This window comes from Lagenorhynchus albirostris, chromosome 6, assembly GCF_949774975.1.
Source record: "Lagenorhynchus albirostris chromosome 6, mLagAlb1.1, whole genome shotgun sequence".
In the NCBI taxonomy this organism is placed as follows: domain Eukaryota; kingdom Metazoa; phylum Chordata; class Mammalia; order Artiodactyla; family Delphinidae; genus Lagenorhynchus; species Lagenorhynchus albirostris.
Genome location: NC_083100.1, coordinates 82,087,478 through 82,110,385, shown reverse-complemented (window position 1 = coordinate 82,110,385; position 22,908 = coordinate 82,087,478). Strand labels below are relative to the sequence as shown.

General features: G+C 38.7%; 1 protein-coding gene across 3 annotated transcripts in view; it reads left to right on the top strand.

Annotated features, from left to right (window-relative positions):
- The first annotated feature begins 859 nt into the window (after positions 1-859).
- The window catches only part of ACVR2A (activin A receptor type 2A), an 86,007-nt gene continuing 63,958 nt past the window's right edge, over positions 860-22,908 (top strand). For 2 of the 3 annotated variants that reach the window (XM_060152944.1, XM_060152943.1), the window contains exon 1: positions 936-1,407. In XM_060152944.1, the coding sequence (XP_060008927.1) occupies positions 1,353-1,407 (55 nt within the window). In that variant the 5' untranslated portion in view covers positions 936-1,352. Of the gene's footprint in view, positions 1,408-22,908 lie in introns of all 3 variants that reach the window. The other variant, XM_060152946.1, reaches the window with a different exon arrangement.

Genomic DNA, 22,908 nt, shown 5'->3' with positions numbered 1-22,908 from the left:
ATTGCACATCATGATAATTGCTGTGGAAATCCTGCACGGGTGGACAGCCCATCCTCCGCGGGTTATTTTTCCCCGTTTCTTTTCTCTTTTAGCCGAAAGACAAAACGCTTAAAACAGAAGCCACAGGGGTGGGACACACCGCTAGGACTGGGGGTACAAACACCAGCTCCTGCAGCTCGGCAGGCGCGGAGGACCGACTCCCCACCCCCGGCTTCCCGGCGCCCGGGATTTCAGAGCGGACGAGGCGTCCCCCCAGAGGAAAGACAGGGCGCCGCAGACGCCCCCCCCGAGGAGTCACCAGTCACCCGCCCCGCCCCGGGGTCCTGTTCCTCTTGGGCTCCCCGTGACCATTCGGGCGTGCGCTCCGCAGAGAGGCCAGTAGAGCACGGTTAGGAAACCAGGCACTCGAGACCCCAACAGCATTTACTTGCCACCCACTGTAGCCCCACCGCCCAGCAGGCCAAGCAGGCCGAACCACGAGGCCTCGTGGTATCGAGCCTCCGCCCGCCCCGCCTCCTCGCCCTCCTGCCGGCCCCGCCCTCGCTCTCTCACCCCTCCCCCGCTCCCGCCTTGCTTCCCCGACAATCTCCTCGCGCTCCCGGCCCGGCACGCGCGCTGCGCCCGGCCGCCGCTGCCACCGCCGCAGCCGCCGCCGCTGCGGAGCGTTCCTCCGCGGTGCCTGGCTTCCAGCTTCGGGCCGGAACCGGAAGTTTAGGGGGCGGGGCCGGCGGAGGCCAGGGAACCGAAAACGCGGCCGAGCCCGGAGCCTGGAGCCGGAGCCAGAGCCTGGACCAGAACTTGGCCGCCGCCTGCGCTGCCGCCGCCGCTCGCCTCTCCTTCCCCGCGCCGCCGCCGCCGCCTCGGCCGCCACCGCCGCGAGCTCAACCGCCAGTGGTCCGGGGGACTTTGGGTGTCCGGGCTGAAGGTCGGTCCGGACGTCGGACCCAGCTCGGTTCCCGGACTGTCCGGGCGGCAGCGGACGCCGCAGCCGCCGCCTCAGCCTGGCGTTTTGTTCCGAGAGACCCGAGAGGCGAGCGGAGCTGACAGTGATTTTGACAGTGATTTAAACCCGCTTTTGTTGTTGTTGGCTTTTCGTTGTTTGGTTTTGTGTGTTGTGCTTGTGTGTGGCGGTTTTTCCCCCGTGGTGCATTTTTTTTTAATTGTTGTGCTCGCTGTTTTTATTTTTCATTTTTTTCCCTCTTTTTTTGACCCCGTGAACGCTTTTTTGGTCGGGGCTTCCGAATATGTTTTATGACGGTTGATTTTACACCAGGAGGTTTGTTTCCGAGGAAGACCCAGGGAACTGGATATCTAGCGAGAACTTCCTACGGCTTCCCCGGCGCCTCGGGAAAATGGGAGCTGCTGCAAAGTTGGCGTTTGCCGTCTTTCTTATCTCTTGTTCTTCAGGTAGGTGCATGGAGCGCGGCGCGGCGGGGCTGCTGCCGCTGCCGCTGCTGGCGGCTGCGGTTGTTGTCGGGTCGACGAGCTTCAGCGGAGCCTGGGGAGGTTTCCCCCCACCCCGAGCCCCTCGGCGGCCGCCCCCCAGGGCTGATTATGATATGGAAATCTCCATGAATTTTCCTCGTTTTGAGTTAGGTTGGTAAGAGTGACTGCTCTGTTGTTGTGGAAGTGAGAAAGTCATGGTTTGTGGCCGTAACACTGGATGACAGCGCTGGTTGGGTTGCAATTAAGCCGCAAATACCACAAGTGACAATTTATGCAAAGGTTTGAGACCCGAAAGGCGTATTCCAAAATGTCCTTTAGTGTGGCATTCTCCAAAATAAGGGTGTTTTTTTTTTTTGTTGTTGTTTGTGTTTTAACGTCTTTTAATTAGTGCTTCAGTGACTATCACAACAGAGATCAAAGTCAGCTGCTACTTAATTTTGACCGTGAGAAACAATGCATTATATCAGCAATTTCATCTGGGTCTCCCCTCACGTTTTCTTCAACTTAAGTGTCCAGCAGTGTTAAAAATAGTTGTAGTTGTTGTTGTTGGAGTATTAGCAATAACCCAGTGCAGAAGAGGTATGCCGCTGTGTGTTGGTAATGTGCTGGCTTTCAACCACCATTTATGTGCTCTTTTCTGGCAGAGATTTTGCTTACCTACGGAATACTTATTTCAAACGCGTTGTATTGAAGCATTGTTTTCGGTTTAGAACAGCCCATTTGAAATTGTTCACACTGCCAAATACACTGTAGTCTTCCAGGGTTGGAAGAATAATCTGGCCCATTTATATTTGAAATTTTGATTTTGTGAGAACGTTCTGTGGTTGCAACCAGTGGTTGGAAAACTAGTCTTTTGTATTTGAAATTCTGTAAATGAATACAGCATCTAGCTCAGAGGTGTGCAAATGTACCTAAGAGGAGAGTTAGTTTGATAGAAGAAACAATTTTAAAGTGGCAGTGGATCTATTTATCATAAAATTCAATATTCAGTTACTAGGTTGTGAGATAGAATTATAGGGGGACAACGAATTGACAGGTTTGTGGCCATGTCTTTATCTCGTTTGCCACAGGGAAATTAGAGGGTGGTAGTCTTTTCTTTGTGTACCTCTGTGGTGTGTGTATTTGTGTGTGTGTGTGTGTGTGTCTGTGTCCACCCATCCTCCCTGCCCCCCTTTTTAATAGAATCTTTTGTAATGTATAGAATTTTGCTGAATGGTACATTTCCTTGTGGTTAATAAATGGATAAAGTCTAGTCTTATGTCTGTAGTGGTATTGATCAGTTCCGGGTGGGCTGAATGTGTTGTGAAATGGCGATCATTGCCAGAGATTAACCAACAGAATCATGTCTGTTTAAATGGAAGAAAGAACATGCTTAAGGCAGGCTGACAGTTCTTTTTGTGCACGGTTTGGGGAGGAAGATAAACAATGGTGTCTCTGAAATGAATGAATACTGGATAACATTAAACCTCTTGCTTTTGTGACATAACTTAACCATGTAGTTTTAATTTTTCCTGTAGTACTCTTCCTCCTCTGGCGCTATATGTTCTGGTTGGTGAACTCCTCTTGTTCTCATCCCTTTTTCTGATCTTCTGCCCTTGAGGAGGAGGGGCATCATGGCCACTGACCAAAGAATTGTGGACATTATTCCCTCCCAGACCCACCTGAGTCACACTAATTGGTGAAGGAGGCTATTCTTGAGCAGTCTCAAGGTATTACTTCTGGAAAAGAAGGCTGTCGCTACAAATCTTACAGCTTCCTCTGCTTGGCTTGGGAATAAAAAGAATTGAGCATTAGTTTCTTGTAGGATTATTTTCACTGAGTCAGGAGGTTAATAGCTAAAATTTTGAAATAAAGTAATTTTGTTGCTGGAGAGCACATAGATATTGCACTTACATTAAACTAAGTATCGTTGCATCGTTTTTTTAAAAAAAAAAACAATCCTAGTTGAACTAAAATATAATTCTGTTGAAGATAATTGAAATAAATCTTAAAGACTTTCATCCATATTTATACATGAAGATTTTTATTAAAGTATCTGATTTTTTTGAAGGGCTTTTGTTATGCATCAAATGCACTCTAAAAAAGAATTTTTTATGTTTTTTTTTCCGAATTGATTTTTCTATGTAATATGTAATCTGACCTGCTGGAAGCATGAGAATGGCTATTTTTATGAGAATTAAAAAATTTCTGAAGTTGTAATTTTTTTTTGTTTATGGGTATTTGATTGTTTTAAAAATCAGGTGAAGAACAGTAGTAAAGAGCAGTTTTATTTCAGATGTTTAGGATGGATGTTTACTGTTTTTTTTAGTATTTTGTGGACTTTGATTTTTCATTTTCCATCCCATGGTATGTATACTGGAGACTGATTATGTAGACTATTCCTCTGGGATATGGCTAAGTGTATAATTCACTCCTCTCATTCTGGGGGAAACATTTTTGAGATTTTCCCTCATGCTGAAATGCCTTCACATTCCCTTTGATTTTGAATTTTTTCATTACTCTTATCCTTCCTCAGGTTCTGTTTCAAAACACCAATCTACTTCTTAGTTGTTTTGTTTTTAAAGCATTATGGTTAGTTTGTATCATCCTCCAAATTTGTTAAAATGTGAGGATGAGTTTAATATTTGCTCTAGGACTTAGGTTTATCATATCTAGAGTGATGCAGCTATTGTATTTGAGTTGCATTGGATAAGTTGAGAATTCTCTTGGTTTCTGTGGGAACTGGAACAGTCTGGTCCATATATTTGATGAAATAAGAAATGCAAATACAGTAATTTTGTGCATTTTCTTCAGTTCAGCTAGGCAGTACTGTGTGTGTATGTGTGCACGGATGTGTGTGTATGTGTGGTTGAGGGGTCATTGGCAGTACAGTGAATCTTCTGGGACTCTTCTGAACTTTGACTAACAAGTGATAGATATTACATGCTTTGTTTTCAAAGGTAGAATCTCTCAAATATAATCCGTGATCAAATTCAAATATAATATCTTGGAACATTAAGACCAGAAGAAAAACAAAACAACACCCTCTCCCTCAATTCATTTTTTTCTGTTTATGATAAGACAGTAGTTCTCAAGCTTGGGTGACTTTTGCTCCCCAGCCCTGCAGCTCTCCCCCAGGGGCCATTTAGAGATGTATTCGGTTGTCACAACTGCGTGGGAGGAGGGGAGGGTGTGCTACTGGTATCTAGTGGATAGAGGATGGGATGCTGGCTAATCATCCTATAATGCACAGGACAGCCTTCCACAACAAAGAATTATCTGGCTCAGAATGTCAATAGTGTTCAGGTTGAGAAGCCCTATTCTAAACTCTTAATTTTAAAAAGCATTAGTGTGTTAGTAAAAGGTCTCTGCTCCCCCTCACACAGTTAATCATCTAGATTTTACAGGTACATGGTATTGATGATCTCCAGCTGACCTTGTAATGAGAGTTTTCATTAGCTTGTAAAATTAGAATGATTAGAAAAATAGGCTATAGGTATACACATTATTTCATCCTATTATGCTTTAATAAAAATATTTTGCTGACTGTTTTGAATAAACTTTCTCCAGTCACTTGTTATAATGGAGTACTTATGAAGCCTGCATATTCATGGATATGATAAATGATTGGTCAAGGTATCAAGTTTAATTATATTTGTTTTGATTCAGTAGTTTCTTTGCAATAATAATCATCTTTAAGAATATTTCCTTTTATCCTTATTGAAATTACTGTGAGTGATGTGCTGGCAGCAGGTGTGTGTGGACGGGGGGGTGGGGGGGAGGGAAGGAAGGAGAAGAAGGAGGGAGGGAGAGGGAGAGAGAGATTAATATGGTATCTGAAAATTTCGTAAGCTTCGTATGGAAGAAATATTTTCACTATTATATTTTACCTGAATGGAAAAACTGAATTTACACCTTGAGTTTTTTTTTTTAAGAGTATTTCCTTTACCTAGCAAACTTTAATTTTAAGAAACTTTTAAAGTAATTTCTTAATTACATAATTTTTTTGAGAATCATTATCTGGGTTTTGGTTACCATTAGACTCATTTAGGCTATACCGCTAAGTAATACTCTGTGATCTATTGCAGACCCTTGTCCTTTTTGGGGTTAAAATTTGACCATAATTAAAAAGTGTTTACCTTGTTTTGAACTCTGGTTTTAAGGAAGTTACCCAGCCAGCCAGGATAAGAATTACAGTGAAATACTTAAAATAAGTAGCACTAACCAATAGAAAGGAAAAATTCTGAAATTGCTCCCACAGAAAAGTATACAAGTAAGTCTCATACTTTCTTTATAACACATCTCCCCAGACATATCTCTGGTACTAACTGACATTTTCACCTTTTGTGTCCATCAGACTCATTGTTTCATGAGAAGTAAAAGCATAACTAAACCAAATGAGATTTTAATAATCTTTAAATTGTCTCTTTAGATTCTAAAACTATTTTGTTGCTTTTTTAGTTTTGTCATTATCCTTATTTCTCATCGTTGGTGTCTCATAAATCTGTGATTTAAATGTGTCTTTTCATGCTCTCTAATGTTGCCACTATCATGGTGCCCCTCAGTAAGTTAACTAAGGTTGGCAACATTTGATATTGAGGTCACTAGCACGCCTCAGTTTTATTCCATATTCTGTAACATCATTTCTTCCATTCCCTTTCATTGTGATTCCCTTTCTACTTTCCTCTCTTCTTTATCTTCTCTGTCCCTTCTGTACTTTCCTCCCTATACTGTAGGCTGCTTGTTTGTGGAACCCACTTGTTCCTTAGTCTCAAGGGTGGCTCAGGAGGGCTCACCCTTGGTTTAAATCTAAAGGGATTGAATTTAGAATGCTTGAGAATTGACCAGATAGTCTTTTCTACTGTTCTTTCATTTGTTGGTTTCTGGAATACCACACACACTTGGGACTGGTGTTACTCTCTTGGAAACAAATGGCTTGAACTTTACATTGCTCTGATTCATATCCGTTTTTAATATTCTGTTTTTCTTTAACTCTTGCTGCTTTCAGAAAGTCTATCTCTTATTATTATTCATTCATCACCTCTGTTTAAGCCAAAATTTGACCAGACCAGAGAGTATATTTATTGCCACAGCTGGGACCACATTAGACTTCCTCTGTGGTGTATTTAATTGTTAGGTTGGTTATAATAGTCATGTCTAGACAGAACATTGATTTCAAATTGACTATTGAACATGAAAGTTCCAGGAATAGTATATAGAGGAAGGAGAAGGAGAAGTCAAGAAGGTGAGAAAACTGCAGATAGCAATTGACTTTCTGTCATTCTCCAGCTGTTCTGTTAGTCACTTTCATATACGCAACACATCTAGTGGTTATGCTTTGTTTAATAAAGGGGCCTAAAGGGAATGTGCTGTTGTTCCTGAGGTTGGATTTCTTAAACTATTAGTATGGTGACTTAAGGGGAAAAATGGGAGGTTCTTAAGCGGTTGTGGTGGTCAGTAGACTTGGGTTCTGGTGCCAGCACTGCCGCTGTACAGCTCATCTATCATTTCTCTTACCTGAATTATTGTAGTATCTTTCTAGCTATGACTAGCTAAGTTCCCTGTCACTAATTCCTCTTCCAATCCAACCACATACCTGCCAGACTGACCTCATTAAAAAATAAGTCTGAATATGTCACTCCTGCTTAAAACCTTTCATGGACTGTGAGTCACCTTTAACATAAAATCTGAAGTCTTAGAAGGGCATACAAGGTCCTTTTTCATTTAGATCCTGCCTGTTTTCTCTAACCTCTTGGTATAGAGGATAAGAGTATAGGCTCTGGAGTTAGACTTTCTTGCTTTTACATCCTCGCTTCACAACTTAACCTTAGGCAGATCACTTCACCTTTTGTGCTTCAGTTTTGTCATCTACAAAATGGGGATATTAATAGTGCCTACCTCACATAGTGGTTTGAAGATTAAATGTCAGATAAATTCTAGGTATTCTGCTGTGCCTCCTCCTCAGTAAACCACTACCTCACATAGTGGTTTGAAGATTAAATGTCAGATAAATTCTAGGTATTCTGCTGTGCCTCCTCCTCAGCATGAGTCCTATATTCCAGATATACAAACTCAACCTTCAGTTTCCTGAATGTGTCCTCCTTTATTGTATATTAGTATGGTACTTTTGTACATGTTATTTCTTTCTCCTTTACCTGGCTAACTCCTTGTGTTTAAGACTGAGAAGTACCACCTCTTTAAAAACAACAGTTCTCTGCCACTCAGCCCAGATTGAGTTAGTTGATTTCTGTTCTTTATAAATGACCTTGATTTCAGTAATTAATGTAAATATTTACTTGCATATATACAGTGTAGACTCTGAGCTCTTTGAAGACATCTTCTCTTTATCCACAAACCCACTCCTAAAACCTGGTACACAATACGTGCGTAGCAAATGCTTACTGAATAAATGAAGTGACATTTTTTCATTTCTGGGCCTGAGTTTCTTTTGTATATTAAAGCGATAAACTTGGATTAGATGATCTCTGAACTTTTTTCCTACTCTAAAAGCTTTATGATTCTATAGTTCTAAGGATATAGTTTAATAGTGACATTTTATTAAGAAAAAGTGATTTTGCTGGTTGTTTTTTGAGTATCCTTAAGTTCTGCCCCCTTTTTTAATGCTGTGTCTCGGTTCCTTAGACTAAATCTTTTAATATAATTTGAATTGTATAGATTTAGAAGACATCGTAGAGTGCTTCAAATTCAGTGGCTTTCAGCTTTTTTGACCACTTGACTCAGTTCCCATATACATAAATGTGTATGTGTATTTATCAGAAATAGAAGTTTCATGAACTTATTGTGTGCAGGACACTTTTGTTTGTTTTTTTATTCTATTTCATTAACAAATTTTTGATTATGACCCATTAATTAATTCAGTGACCCACTAATGGGTTCTAAACTCCTAAAAAATACTGGCTTTATTCTTTTGACCCAATCCTCTGAGTAGAGAAGGAAGCTGCCTATGTAAATATGTGTAATAAAAAATATGCGCAGTGAAAAATATGCTCATTATTTAATCTGCAAAGGAGAACTTGTGCCTAGGTGCAGAATATACAGAAAACTGGTCCCAAGGGAGAACATGGACCTACCCTGACTGAGCTGGTATCTCTCCTGGACTAGCTGGATGACTTATGGACACACAAAGGTGCTAAAACAAAATTAGATTGTAATTTGAACAGTTCAGATTTTTTCATTTAGGAAAGGCTTGTTGGAGGAGATAGGTCCCAATAATAGGAAAAAAAAATGTCTTGGCAGGAGGTTAAGTATATTCATCTTAATATGAGGGATTAGGAACAAAATGGGATGAGGAATACAGAAAGCATTTGTGAGTAAACTTGACTGTGGATGGAAGGCAAGTTGAAATGGAGGAATTTTTGACTAAATCAGAGGAAGAGATTTCTGTGATGAAAAAATGTTTATAACTGCTTGAAGTAGAACAATCTCAGTTGAGAGGGTTAAATCCAGATGAAAAGTAATTAAAACCAAGAGGAGGTAAGCGGGTGGATGATGGAGACCCTGATAGATGTCCCGAATACTTATAGTATGTGGACTATAAAATAGAAAAACAGCTTGAAGATTAAGGTGGGATGGTAGCACTACTAAATAAAATTGGTAAAGAAATAACAAGCCAGAAGAAAATAGGAAGCACTTTCATAACTAAAGAAATTCTACAGACAGAGATGAATTTAGAATATAAGCATGAATGAAAATATAAACAGATTTGGGAAAATAAGAGTTCATAAAAAACGTGAGAGCATATAATATTCTTTAACACACATACACTGTACGGTGTATATGTCTCCATTGTGAGGTTGAGTTAATTCTAAGCTCTAGTAGCTCAATGTGTTGTTTGTGTTTAAGTAATGGTCAGATTCCAGTAATTGCAGTGATTGCTCATACTGGTCATTCAGATTATATTCTTTGAAATCTATGTGAGGCATTTTCTTCACAGTAAATTATACTGTTTTATAAAAGTAGTTTTAGAAACTTTTCTGAAGTTGGTATATGTGATTCAGACCTGAATCCTAAACCTTTTCAATACCATTCTTTTGGACTAGATAAAAGTATTTTTTTCTTTGGCTGACTATCAGTAGCTGTAATCATATTGGAAATCATTATATTCTCTAATGTTGCTGAAGAAAAATAAATGTAAAGCAATGAGATAATTATTAGGAGGACTCATGTAGGGGAGGCTTGCCTTTTTAAAATGAATCGTCTTTACATATCATAGTAATAAGCCTATCTTATCTAAAGCTTTTGAGAAAGGATTTTTTCCTACTTATGATTACTAACTATATTTTATAGAAATGAGACCTCTACTGGGAAAAATCTGTTGGTCTTCACATCTTTATGATATATTGTAAATCAAGCTTGTTCCAAGGCATTATTTCAAGAGGAAGAGGCATGGGCAAGTTATCAGATGTTGGCAAATTTCTAAAGTGCTGAGATTAATTTTTTAAATTTGTAAACCAAGATGTAGTAAATGAAATAATATGCCACATAACACAGTAGCTGGTTCATAATAGATCTTACATACATGTCAGTTTTTAACCTATCTTTAAAAACGTAATATGTAAAACATTTAAAAATACAGATTCAGTTCTTGGGAGGCTTTAAAAATTTGCTCGTAAATTACTTATAAGTTAATATGAAATAATATTCTGACTAAATGATTCAGCCAAAGAAAATATCAATAACGCTGCCAAGTAGGTGCCAGGAAACATCTAGAACATTCAGCTATCATAGTTCTTTTACAAAGAGTTCTTTAAGGTCTCATTGTTCTAGCATGCGTTAAAAGGAAACATTGGCATTAAACCTTCATCTTTATGTATTTGTTGGAATTTAAAGTATTTCTCATAAGAAATTTCACCTAAACCTTAAGTGTTTTAAAACTTTTCATGTAAAATCTTGAAAGATTCTCAAGTCAGTTTGGGGGTACCAGTACCAGCTACCAGCCACAAGCTTCGTAAACATGATCAGTGGAGTTTTGAGGTCAATATTTTGAATGTGGTATAATATTTTGGATTAAAACTTAAGAGTCTCTCATTTAAATTCCTGCTTTCCTACTGACTCTTCTTTGACCTTGGTAACCATGAAGACTTTACTCATCACTAACTTAAAGAGGATGAAATAAGTATTCATTTATTTAACAAATAAATATTGAACTACATGCTAGGGGTACTGCTAGGTGGTTGGGATGTAGCAGTGAACAAGACAGACATGATAATGCCCTCACAGAGCTTACAGTCATAAAGTAAGTAGTCAAACGAATAAAATAATTACAAATTGTCATATGTGCTCTGACAGGGTTCTGAGAGGGTAACTCTTTATTTGCCTCACATCACCTATCACAGTCTCTAATTATTCAGTTTATTTATCTACCTATTTATCATCTGTTCTTTCCACTACTAGAGCGTAAATTCTGTGAGACAGAGTTTCTCACTTATTCATCACAGTACCCCCAGGTCATGGCACGGTTTCTGGCACAGAGTAGAAGCTCAGTAAATATTTGGCTGGCTGCCTGAAGAAATGAGTGCAAGGATGGGACTGGAGAGATAGATAGGGACAAGATCCTGCAGGGCTTTTGATCTAAGCTGGGAAAGAGAATAAAATCCAAAGGGCAATGGAAAGCAAAGAGCTTTAAGGAGGAGCTTGACCTGGGTTATGTGTTAAGATCACTGGCAGCTATCCAGAAAATATATTGGAGGTGTGTAGGAGTGAGGAGGTGAGACCAGTTAGGAGACTGTTATGTCTTCCTAAGCTAGAGAGACTCTCTAAGATCCTTTCTAGCTTTGTATTCTAGAACTTGCCTACACTTACCAGTCTTATTTTACTAGTTACCCCATTTTTTCCCCTACTTATTATTACTTAAGAAAAATGGATAGCTTATTGTGCATGTGAGAACTGAATACAGCGTCTCAAAAAAAAAAAAAAAACTCAGAGAGAGAAAACACAGACCAGAGGTTATTGAATTTTTGTGGCAAATGCCTATCTTTAGATTCCATGCACCTGCTAATTTATATTCTTACTAACCATTCCTATTTCTCTTTGAAACTTTGGCTTTACTTCTTTTCAAATGCCTATTTTAAAAAAAATAATGTTACCTCTTTATTGTTTTAACATGTAATATACGGTATTGTTGATATGGCTGAAGATTTAGAAGCAGAAAACTCAGCATATTTTGTATCTTAATTCTTAGGAATTTGATATCTTTACGGGTTATCAAGGTCTTACAATAAAGGCTGAAAGGATAAATAGTTAATACTGTAGGCTATTATTTTTACTCAGGGCTATCGCCTCTGTTAAGTAGTTAGCTTGAATATTTTTATCTGAAAGATTTCAAGCCTCTACTGTTAGTGGGAGGGGGAGGTGGTGCTTGGCACAGGGAAATCAACTATATTGGCAGAAGTTCAGCAGCATCATCTTTGACGAGGGAAAAACTGCATTATTACACAGAGATAAAGCCAGAAGAGACTGTTAAACTTTACTGAATTTAGCAATATAATAGTGGCTGCCTCTTTTCACTTGGTTTCATTTAGTTTCTTTCATTTTGGAAGTAGGTAAACCTAACTGCCCGTCTTTGGTTAGCCATCTTCTTCTGTAAAGAAGTCTAGCTTCACCCTGTAAATATTACAGGCCATTTTATTTATTATGACCTTAAAGTAGTTCTAGAAGAAGAACTGGTTGCTAGGCTTTGTGCTACTTGGTAGTGGAGTTTCATACATACAAGATTAGTGAGTAGAATTTGCTATTTTTTTTTTTTTTTTAAGCTAAGAGTTGAAATTAACTTCTGTAAGTACATTTTAAAATGGTTTGGGGAGAAATGAGAGGTCAAAGCTAAAAGGAAATGATAAAAAATGAGTAAGGGCAGTTGCAAGATATTAATTATTCAAGATGAGCATGGTGATAGTAAAGCAATTTGATTAGTAGGCATTCAGAAGAAGAATAAAATCCCTTTCTAAATGACCATCCTTTCATTCTCTATAAATATTGCATAGTAAATCTTTCCAGGTAACCTTTTAAAATATTCTGTTCTTAGTTCTTTAGAGGTACATAATACCAGTTTGGGTGTTGAATTAGGAAATTAATTGCTAATTTAATTGTTTGTTAAAATGTAAATAGAGATTGCCTGTTAGCTGAGAGGGCTAGAAATAATAGAAGCAATTAAATTAGTAGGGTTTAACTGCTGAGAGGACCTAACAAACTATCAGGTACTGTTTTCTAAATTAACTATCTCTGTCAGAATCATTTTTATGAAGAATAAACTACTCAAACCAAAGAATGAAATAAAATTAAAAGCTTAGGGTCAGAGAAGAATATTGTTACATATTTTTTCTTTTTGAATCAGTGAAGGGTAGTTTTGGTCTTTTATCTACAGATCTTTCACCGCCATAGCCCAAGAATAGCCCTACATCAAGATTTGTAATTCTTAGTCTAGCAACATATATTTAGCAACCCTGATTAAGCAGGATTTTTATAATTAATATCTAGTCTTATTTCCATGATACGGAAAGAAATCGGCTCACTAAGAGAGCATAAGAGTAGATGAGCCTAGTCTGTTACAAGATTATAGAATTTTCTACCTTTGGAACATGTGGTTACCCAGCAAGGACTAGTTACAGAAACAGAAGCTAATCTTGTTGGTACAAGCGTAGCTGTTGCTTGCAAAGAATGGTTTTCTCAAAAACAAACAAATAGCAGTAGGTCCTTCATTTCAAATTCAGTGAAAGTAGTTAATTATGCAGTTTGGGGGCAGGTATAGTAGAAACAACAAACATTCTGTAGGGAGAAAATTTTTGTGTTGGGCCTTTCTTTACCATGGTGTGATATACCATGTGAACTTGAGAAAATTCCATAACCTTAGTTTATTCATCTGTAAAATGGAGTTTATAATACTGCCTCACAAGATTACAGTGAGGATCAAAGACTGCATGCACAGACATAAGCACACTCGTATATGTGTGTGTATATGTATACACACACATACATATATATGAAGCTTTTAAAACTTCATAATGTTATTCAAAATATTTGTAATAAATGATTTTTTTCAAGGAGAGCAATAGGAGAGGTTCAAGTGAACTGTAATAACACTTTTAATTCAGAATTTGTGATTCTTCATCAGTAGACATTTATCTTTACCCTGTGAATAAAGGAATTAATTCTGTGAACAACTGAATATAAAATCTTAGAAGAATGTCTATTCCTTACAGTGACCCATAGCTCCTACAAACAAATCAACTGTTTCTTATTCCTCCAAACTTTTTTTCCCCACTTGCCTTCCATTAATACTTATGAGGGGGACCATATCTGACTTATGCACTGTAGTTTCCCCAGTGTTTGACACGTAATAGGTGCTTAACAAATATTTGTGAATGAATATTGAATGCTTTCAAGTGCTTAGGATAGAGTCCACAGACTTTTTTGTAAAGGGCCAGATAGTAAATATTTTAGTCAGTCTCTTTTGGAGCTACTCAGCTCTGCCAGTTGTAACACAAAAGCAGTCATAGACAATACGTAAATGAGTCAGTGTGACTGCGTTCCAATAAAACTTTATTTATAGATACTGGAATTTGAATTTCATATAATTTTCATGTGTCACAAAATAGTATATTCTTTTTTTCAACCATTTGAAAATGTAAAAACCATTGTTCAGCATCTGTACAGCTGCAAACTGGATTTGATCCATGGGCAATAGTTTACCAACCCCTGGCATACTGCATTGTATAAGTAGCACCCTCCCCCAACTTAGAAATAAATACATTATTTTCCAAAAACTTTGTTTGGAACCTGGGAAGCATTTTCTTATAGGATGATCGTCATCTGTGTTGGTTACGTTCCCAGACCAATCTACAAGCCTGTTTTACCTCCAGTGTTCTGTATTCCAGCAATACAGCTTTATCCCTAGGAATAACACTGTGTCTGAGGGAAAATGGATTTAGTATTCCTTCTGAGACCAGAAGAAACATAGACTCTCCCCAGCACTCTCAGAATTTCCTTCTTCCCTGCTCTCTCATTTCAAGTACCCTGCTCCTTGGGGCTTCAATAGGGTGGTATGGTGACAGGACTAAAAAGCGCTTTGTGTATGTGATTAGGGAGGAGAAAGGTGGTGGGGAGAGAAGAATGAAAGAAAATAGAAGATATCAGGATGAATCACACACAGTAGGGGTAGTACTGTTTTGTGAAACCTCAGTTATGTGTGTGATTGTATGTATACATGTACTGGGTCACAGTGAAAAATGTATTTCTTACTGTGATTTGTAGTCAGAATGTTTGAAAGCCTGTGGTTCTAAGGGTTTGAGGTACTGATCCTGAGATCTTTTTTCCCCTCTTACTGCATATGAGAGCCAAATGAAAAATATAAAGGAAGCCTCTTGACCACTTGGGACAGCGTGTTTCTGGTAAAGAGTTACCTTATGAGGTAGTTAACCTGTTTTACAGGTGAGAAAACAGGGTCATACAGCTAGTAAGCATCATAATTGAGATTCAAACAGATTCTTACCTTATTTAAGAATATGTGCTTGGGCTTCCCTGGTGGCGCAGTGGTTGAGAGTCTGCCTGCCAATGCAGGGGACACGGGTTCGTGCCCCGGTCCGGGGAGATCCCACATGCCGCGGAGCGGCTGGGCCCGTGAGCCATGGCCACTGAGCCTGCGCGTCCGGAGCCTATGCTCCGCAACGGGAGAGGCCACAACAGTGAGAGGCCTGCGTACTGCAAAAAAAAAAGAATATGTGCTTGATATTTTATACCATGTTGTTTCCCCCGTAGGGAAAGAAGCCATGTATGACTTCCGTTGTGTTTCAGAGGATGAAAAACATCCCCATTGGTGGCAGCTCACCAGATTTCTTGAGACATTGGCTTAAGTATTAGGACAGGGCCACTGGAAGAAAATGGTTAGGAACTCTATATGAAGAATGACATGATGTGTTAGAAAAGAAGGGGCTCTGTCATTTTACCTTTAATTTTTCTTATTTCTCTACTGTACTACTATCCCTGCTCCTTCATACCTCACCACCAACATGGACTGTTAATTCATACTAGAAACAGCAAGGAAGGGTTTGAGGATGAGGTTTAGTGAGGAAGAGTAATATAATCTTGTCTTTAGCTGAAAGGAGAGTGAGGAGGGAAACCCAAGTAGCTGGGCCACCTGGCCACCCAGATGAATTGGCTTTTCCCAAGTGGCAGTGTATAAGTGGGTGTAGGTAGAAAAGGGCCTGCTATTAATTGTGATATAAGCCGAAGTCTTGGCTTTGGAGACTTGTAGCTTTGATATGCTAATTGAAAATAGTTCTTTTTTAGTTATTAAAGGAAAGCCTCTCTTAAGCAATACTTGGTTAGTCTAGACTTAGTTACCCATTTTAGGTACTTAAAAATCAGAATCAGTGTTTAAGACATCTCTTTCTCTTATGTATTAAGTTAGCAAGTATGGTGAAAACAAATTGATGCTGATTCTGATTTCTAACTTGATTTGGAACTGTCTTGGGAAGAAGTAGACTGATAGGGAGGCTGTTGTTCTTAACTAGAAAAGTAATGAAATGATAGCAGATACCTGGTTAATTGAATGGAAAGATGACAGATACTTGTAAAATGTGTTTATCTTTCTCAAGCTGAGTTGAGATTCTTGATTTTGTAATGGGAATCACTAATTCATATAGAAAACGTTTCAACTAGTAATATCTGAAGACTTGGACTTAATATCTTTTAGCCCAATCTCTTACCCCTATGGTACTGCTTACCATGTTCTGTATTATAATTGCTCGCGAATGTGTCTGTCTTCCAGCTGACCTGGAGTTCTTTTAGGCTCATTCATTATAGCGCTAAGTTAGTATTTGATGTAGGTTAAGAGCATTGGAGCCAGAGTGGCTGGTGATATATCTTGGCTCCATTATTTTCTGTCTCTGTGACCTAGGGCAAGTTATTTAACCTCTCTTATCTGGAAAATGGAAATAATAATGGTACTTACTTTATACAGTTGTTATAAAGTGTAAGTGAGTTAATATATCTAAAGTGCATTGAATGATATCTGGCATGTAGTAGGCATTCTGAATAACTCAATAAAAATATTACTTGAAAGATAAAACACAGACTGGGAGAAAATATTTGCAATATTTGATAAAGGATTGTTATCCAAAATAAACAAAGAACTCTTAAGACTCAACAAGAAGAAAATGAACAACCCGATTAAAAAATGGGCCAAAGATACCTCAGATACCTCACCAAAGAAGATATGCAGATGGTAAATAAGCATATGAAAAGATGCTCTACATCATATGTCATCAGGGAAATGCAAGTTAAAACAACTAGGTACCACTACACACCTATTAGAATGGCCAAAATCTGGAACACTGACACCACCGACTGCTAGCAAGGATGTGGAACAACAGGAACTCTCATTCATTTCTGGTGGGAATGCAAAATGGTATAGCTACTTTGGAAGACAGTTTGGTGGTTTCTTACAAAACTAAAAATCCTCTTACCATATGATCCAGCAATCATGCTTTTTCGTATTTACTCAAAGGAATTGAAAACATTTTCACACAGAAACCTATACACAGATGTTTATAGCAGCTTTATTCCTAATTGCCAAAACTTGGAAGAACCAAAATGTCCTTCAGTAGGTTAATCGATAAATAAACTGTGGTACCTCCAGACAATTATATATTTTTCAGCACTAAAAAGAAATGAGCTGTCAAGTCATGAGAAAACATGGAGGAACCTTAAATGCATATTACTAAGAGCCAGTCTGAAAAGGCTACATACTGTATGATTACAACTATATGACATCTGGAAAAGGAAAAATTATGGAGACAGTAAAATGATCAGTGGTTGCCAGGGATCGGGTGGGAGAAAAGGGATGAATAGGCAGAGAACAGTATTTTTAGGGCAGTAAAAATACTCTGTGTGATTTTATAGTGATGGGTATATGTCATTATACATTTGTCTGAACCCATACAATGTACATCACCAAAAGTGAACCCTAAGGTAAACCATGGAATTTGGGTAATTCTGATGTATCAGTGTAGGTTGGTCTTCGGTAACAAATGTGACACTCTGGTGAGTGATGTTGATAATGAGGGAGGCTATGCATGTGTGGGGTCAGGGGGGTATATGGGAAATTTCTGCATCTTCCTTTAAATTTTATTGTGAACCTAAAACTGCTCTTAAAAAAAAAAAGGCTTTAAAAAAATAGTTGCTAATGTATATTTAGCGAGAAACTGATATTTGGCAGATGGCCATGCTGTTTTGTTTAGGATACAGTACTGTTTGTTTTATTTACAACATTTACATTTATTTATGTATATATATTGGACTCTGGTTTAATTCTAAAACATCAGCTGGTATCCAGGGAAGAATACAGTTGGCTCTCCCTGGGTTCCCCATCCATGGATTCAACCAATTGGGGATCAGAAATATTTGGGGAAAAAATTCCAGAAAGTGCCACATTTGCTGCACATTGGCAACTATTTTCATAGCATTTACATTGCATGAGGTATTATGAGTAGTCTAGAGATGATTTAAAGTATGCATGAGAATGTACAGGTTATATGCAAATACTGCATCATTTTATAGAAGGGATTTGAACATCCTCTGGTTTTGGTATCCCTGGGAGGGGTGGGGAAGGTGTCCTGGAATCAATCTCCCTTGGATACCCAAGGACGACTGCACTAACGTTTCCAGTTATGTAATTTGGTGGTATTGTTTTATATAGAAATATGGGGAGATCTTTTCAGAAAACTATAGAGTGGAGTAGTGCATCATTCAGTAGTATCAATATATTCACAAATGAGAGTACCTCAAAATCTTTTTTCCAAAGTGAGATAAAGACAAAAGGGAGCGAAACTGAGTTATTTGTAGTGAGGTGGATGGACCTAGAGTCTGTCATACAGAGTGAAGTAAGTCAGAAAGAGAAAAACAAAGACCGTATGCTAATACATATATATGGAATCTAAAAAACAAACAAAAAAATGGTGATAAGAACCTAGGGGCAAGACGGGAATAAAGCCAAAGACCTACTAGAGAACGGACTTGGGGACATGGGGAGGGGGAAGGGTAAGCTGGGAGAAAGTGAGAGAGTGGCATGGACATATATACACTACCAAATGTAAAATAGATAGCTAGTGGGAAGCAGCTGCATAGCACAGGGAGATCAGCTAAGTTAGCGACCACCTAGAGGGGTGGGATAGGGAGGGTGAGAGGGAGGGAGATGCAAGAGGGAGGAGATATGTGGATACGTGTATATGTATAACTGATTCACTTTGTTGTAAAGCAGAAACTAACACACCATTGTAAAGCAGTTATACTCCAATAAAGATGTTAAAAAAAAAAAAAGACAAGGGAGTGGGTATGTTAGGGGAATAACTGTAACTTCCAAAAGTGTATGTAGTTTTATTTTCTCAATATTTGAATATCATCACTTCTGGGAGGGTAACTTCTTTTTATTAATGCTTTATAGTTTTCTAAGTGATTTCATGTATGTTCCTATTTGATCCTGTGTGACCCTATTTGAGATAGGTTTCATGTTGTTTTGTTTGTTTGTTTTTTTAGCTCAGACTCTAAGATAATAGAATTAGTCTGAAGTCACTAACCAGTGGAGCTAGAACTTAAACCCTAATTTTTAAGTTCTTTGTTCTTTTATAAAAGTAAAGACCAACTTTTGCCTCATTATCCTCTGCTGTCTCCCACCCTAGGGGAGGAAGTGTTTGCAGCCATTTATACTAGAGGTAGTTGCTTTGCAGATAATCCTTATACCACATTTTAAGAAATTCATGCTTGGCGCTGGGCAAGGCGGGAGCCAGAAGTAGCAATACAGCAGTAGGAAGCACTAAAATGAGCTCTAATTCCAGGGCAGAGGTTGTTTTGCTCTTGCTTGGATAGCTTGATGGCAATCATAAATCCACATATGTTAATTATTGCTGAAGGAAATTTGTAGGTAAATCCTGCCTTTGATTGCTTCAGAAGTGCTTTTGTTAATCACGTTTTGCTCTTGATGAAGAATGGTTAAAATTGTTTTCCTAATGGGCCATTATTAGGTTAAGGCCCATTACACATGTGCCACAATTTTACATTATTACATTTCTTTGGTCAAAATTGGAACTGGCAAGTTATATCACAGCTCAGTCATTATGTAAAACAATGATGTTATTAATTATTACCATTTGTTAAAACAGCCATTATTAATAGTCACTGCTTATTGCATGCTCTGGGCTAAGTGCTTTTAAGTTTTAGTGATAATGTGTGTGACTCACCCTACAAGATAAGTATTATCCCCATTTTATAGGTGAAGAAACTGAGATTCAGTGACTTGCCTAAGGATACCTAACTAAATAAGTACCAGAGCCAGTGTATGTAGCCTAGATCTGCAGGGATTAAATCTATTATTCTATTGAATCACATATTCTAAAATGTGTATTAAAACAGGAGTTACCAATTCCAGTGCAATGCGACTTTCTTTGAACCTGTTCAGCCAGGCTTCCCTCCCCCGTTCCCACTCTGACAGCAGCTGCTATTTGTGGTACTCCTCAAATCCTATGATGTAGTAAAAAATGCTGAGTTATCAAATTGAATTGTTGATAATATATCATGGGTACTGTAGCTGATATAGCAGAACTTTCTCCACCTCTTAAATGAAAGTAATTGTTTGTCCACAGCTGTTTAAAGACTGAGAAACAGAAGTTGTTCCTTTTGGTTATACAGTGAGCCAGAATCAGAACTAGGTCAGAATTCATTTGCTCTGATCACCACTTGAGTAATTAGTGAATCAAATGATCAAAGTAAATGCATCTTTTAAAAATGATTATCGTTGATTCAGAGAGGTTGAATTAATTGAAATTTGCTCATGTAGAACCAGACAAATCCAATGTTCTTTTTGACTCATATTTGGAAAAGAATTTAATGATAGTGGTTGTTAATTGCTTACTTGGTGCCTGTTACCTATGATTGGTGGGTGAGGAAGAACATGTTAGATAGACAAGAATGAGTGGTTCTGGCATTTGGATTTGTGATTCCCTTGCCTGCATTCATATTAAGACAGATTGGTAGGGACTTCCCTGGTGGCACAGTGGTTAAGAATCCGCCTGCCAATGCAGGGGACCCGGGTTCGAGCCCTGGTCTGGGAAGATCCCACACGCCGTGGAGCAACTGAGCCTGTGTGCCACAACTACTGAGCCTGCGCTCTAGAGCCCGCGAGCCACAACTGCTGAGCCTGTGTGCTGCAGCTACTGAAGCCCACGTGCCTAGAGCCCGTGCTCCGCAACAAGAGAAGCCACTGCAGTGAGAAGCCCACACACCGCAATGAGAAGCCGGCACACCACAATGAAGAGTAGCCCCCGCTCGCCGCAACTAGAGAAAGCCCGCACAATGAAGACCTAACGCAGCCAAATATTTAAATAAATTAATTAATTAAAAAAAAAAGACAGATTGGTCAAAAGATTTAACACACACATTGTTTTTCCAAATCCAAGGACTTCAATTTTCTGTTACTATAACTTTTAAATTATAAATCAGCTTGCAGGAAACTGAAAGATGATGAAGAAAATAGAAAGAAAAGGAAGTCCCTTATTTCTGTGTTTCTTAGGCTAGGAATAATGAATAAAATGTGGCAAATGAGTAGTAGAAACCAATAAATCCATAGGGATTTGATTTGAATTTAAGTGACTGAATTTATAGAAAAATTTTAGTATTGTTGTATCCTGAATCCATGTAGCTATAACTGAAATCATCTGTCATTTAAGGGGTACCTACTGTGTGCTCATTATTATGCCAATTACTATGGAGATTACAAAAGGAATATGAAGTCTTTGATTGTCTAAGAAACTAGTCACTTTGGAGTGATAAACCTTATACTCTAAACATAATACACATTCTGAAACTGAAAATGTAATATAAAAACATTTCATATGTTAATTATTAAAATTAATGGTGTTAGGCACTAACAGACATTTCTTTCTCTTTTTTGCGGGGGGGGGGCACTTTGGTTATCTTTTAGGACTTTACTAGGTGAGGGATGCCTTTCAGATTCTCCTTGGTCTAGTCTTCTTGAGTCCTTCTGGGCTTTGTTTTTTCTGAATTTATTGCTGCTAAAATAAAAGCACCATTTGGATGGGGATTATGGCCCTCATGTTTATCACTGCATCCCTAGTGTCTAATGCTCAATAAATATTTATTGAATACGTTAATGTGAAAGAGTCTTTCTTTTTCTTCTCACTGTCTTGAAAAGTTTCTTTCCTACCTTCTGTTTTCTTTGTTATCCTAAAGTATGTGAAATAATTCCCTCAAAGATTAATGATTTTCTAATTGCCTAATCTAAAGGATTCTTGTTATCTATATTCGGTTACTACTTGACTTTCCTGTAACTTTGATGCTATTGTCTACCTGTTCCTTCTTGAAATTCTTTTGTCCCTTTAACTCTCTCAGTGTTTCTGACTACAGCTCCTCACCACGCCAGTTTTTCAATCTGCCCATCCTTTTAGTTTTGCATTTCTCAGAGTTCAACCCTATGGAATTCTTAGTCCGTATAACCTTCCCTGCTGAAGTAATCCCATTTCTCTTCTAAATATAGGTATCCATAGTTATATCTCTAACTTTGATCTCCCTCTTGAGCTCCAGACTTATTTATTAGCCATCCAGTAAACAATAAGCATGTCAGAACTGGGAATATAGAGATGAATAAGACACAGTCTTTACTCTAGAGGACACACAGCTTAGTTGGAGGAGAATGATTAGTAAACTAAAAATTATGCAGCACATTATGTCAATATTAGAGTGCCTGGGACTGTAGAAAAAGATAGTCTGGGGCTTCCCTGGTGGCGCAGTGGTTGAGAGTCCGCCTGCCGATGCAGGGGACATGGGTTCGTGCCCCGGTCCGGGAAGATCCCACATGCTGCGGAGCGGCTGGGCCCGTGAACCATGGCCTCTGAGCCTGCGCATCCAGAGCCTGTGCTCCGCAACGGGAGAGGCCACGACAGTGAGAGGCCCGCACACCGCAAAAACAAAAAACAAACAAACAAACAAAAAATAGCCTGATTCAGTTTGGAGGGAGTCAGGTAATGTTTTCCCTCAGTGATGCTTGAGGTGATCGAAGGATGATTAGAATTTTATCAGGTGAACAAAGTGGGAAGACTGTTTTATGTTGTCTTATCAAGTCTGGTGGATGTACTTCCTGGTGGTAAGACAGCCAGTATAGAAACCTCAAGGTCTAAGGACATAAAGCCTCAGGGCAGAGAGTGAGAATTGTCCAGTGGAGCCAATGTCAATACCAGCAAAATGGTATGAAGTATTAAGTCCAGAGGGAGAGAGGTGACTGTAAGAATAGGAGAGTCAATTACAGAATCCATTACTGCTCAGTCAAAAGCAGTGTGTGTAAGGGAATGATTTAGGCTAAGGCTCTGAAAGTGATGTGTGCTAGATTTGCCCTTTTCTGTGATACCTGTTGTATATTATAATAGTGGTCATAGTAAATTAATGCAGAGCTTCTCAGGCTTT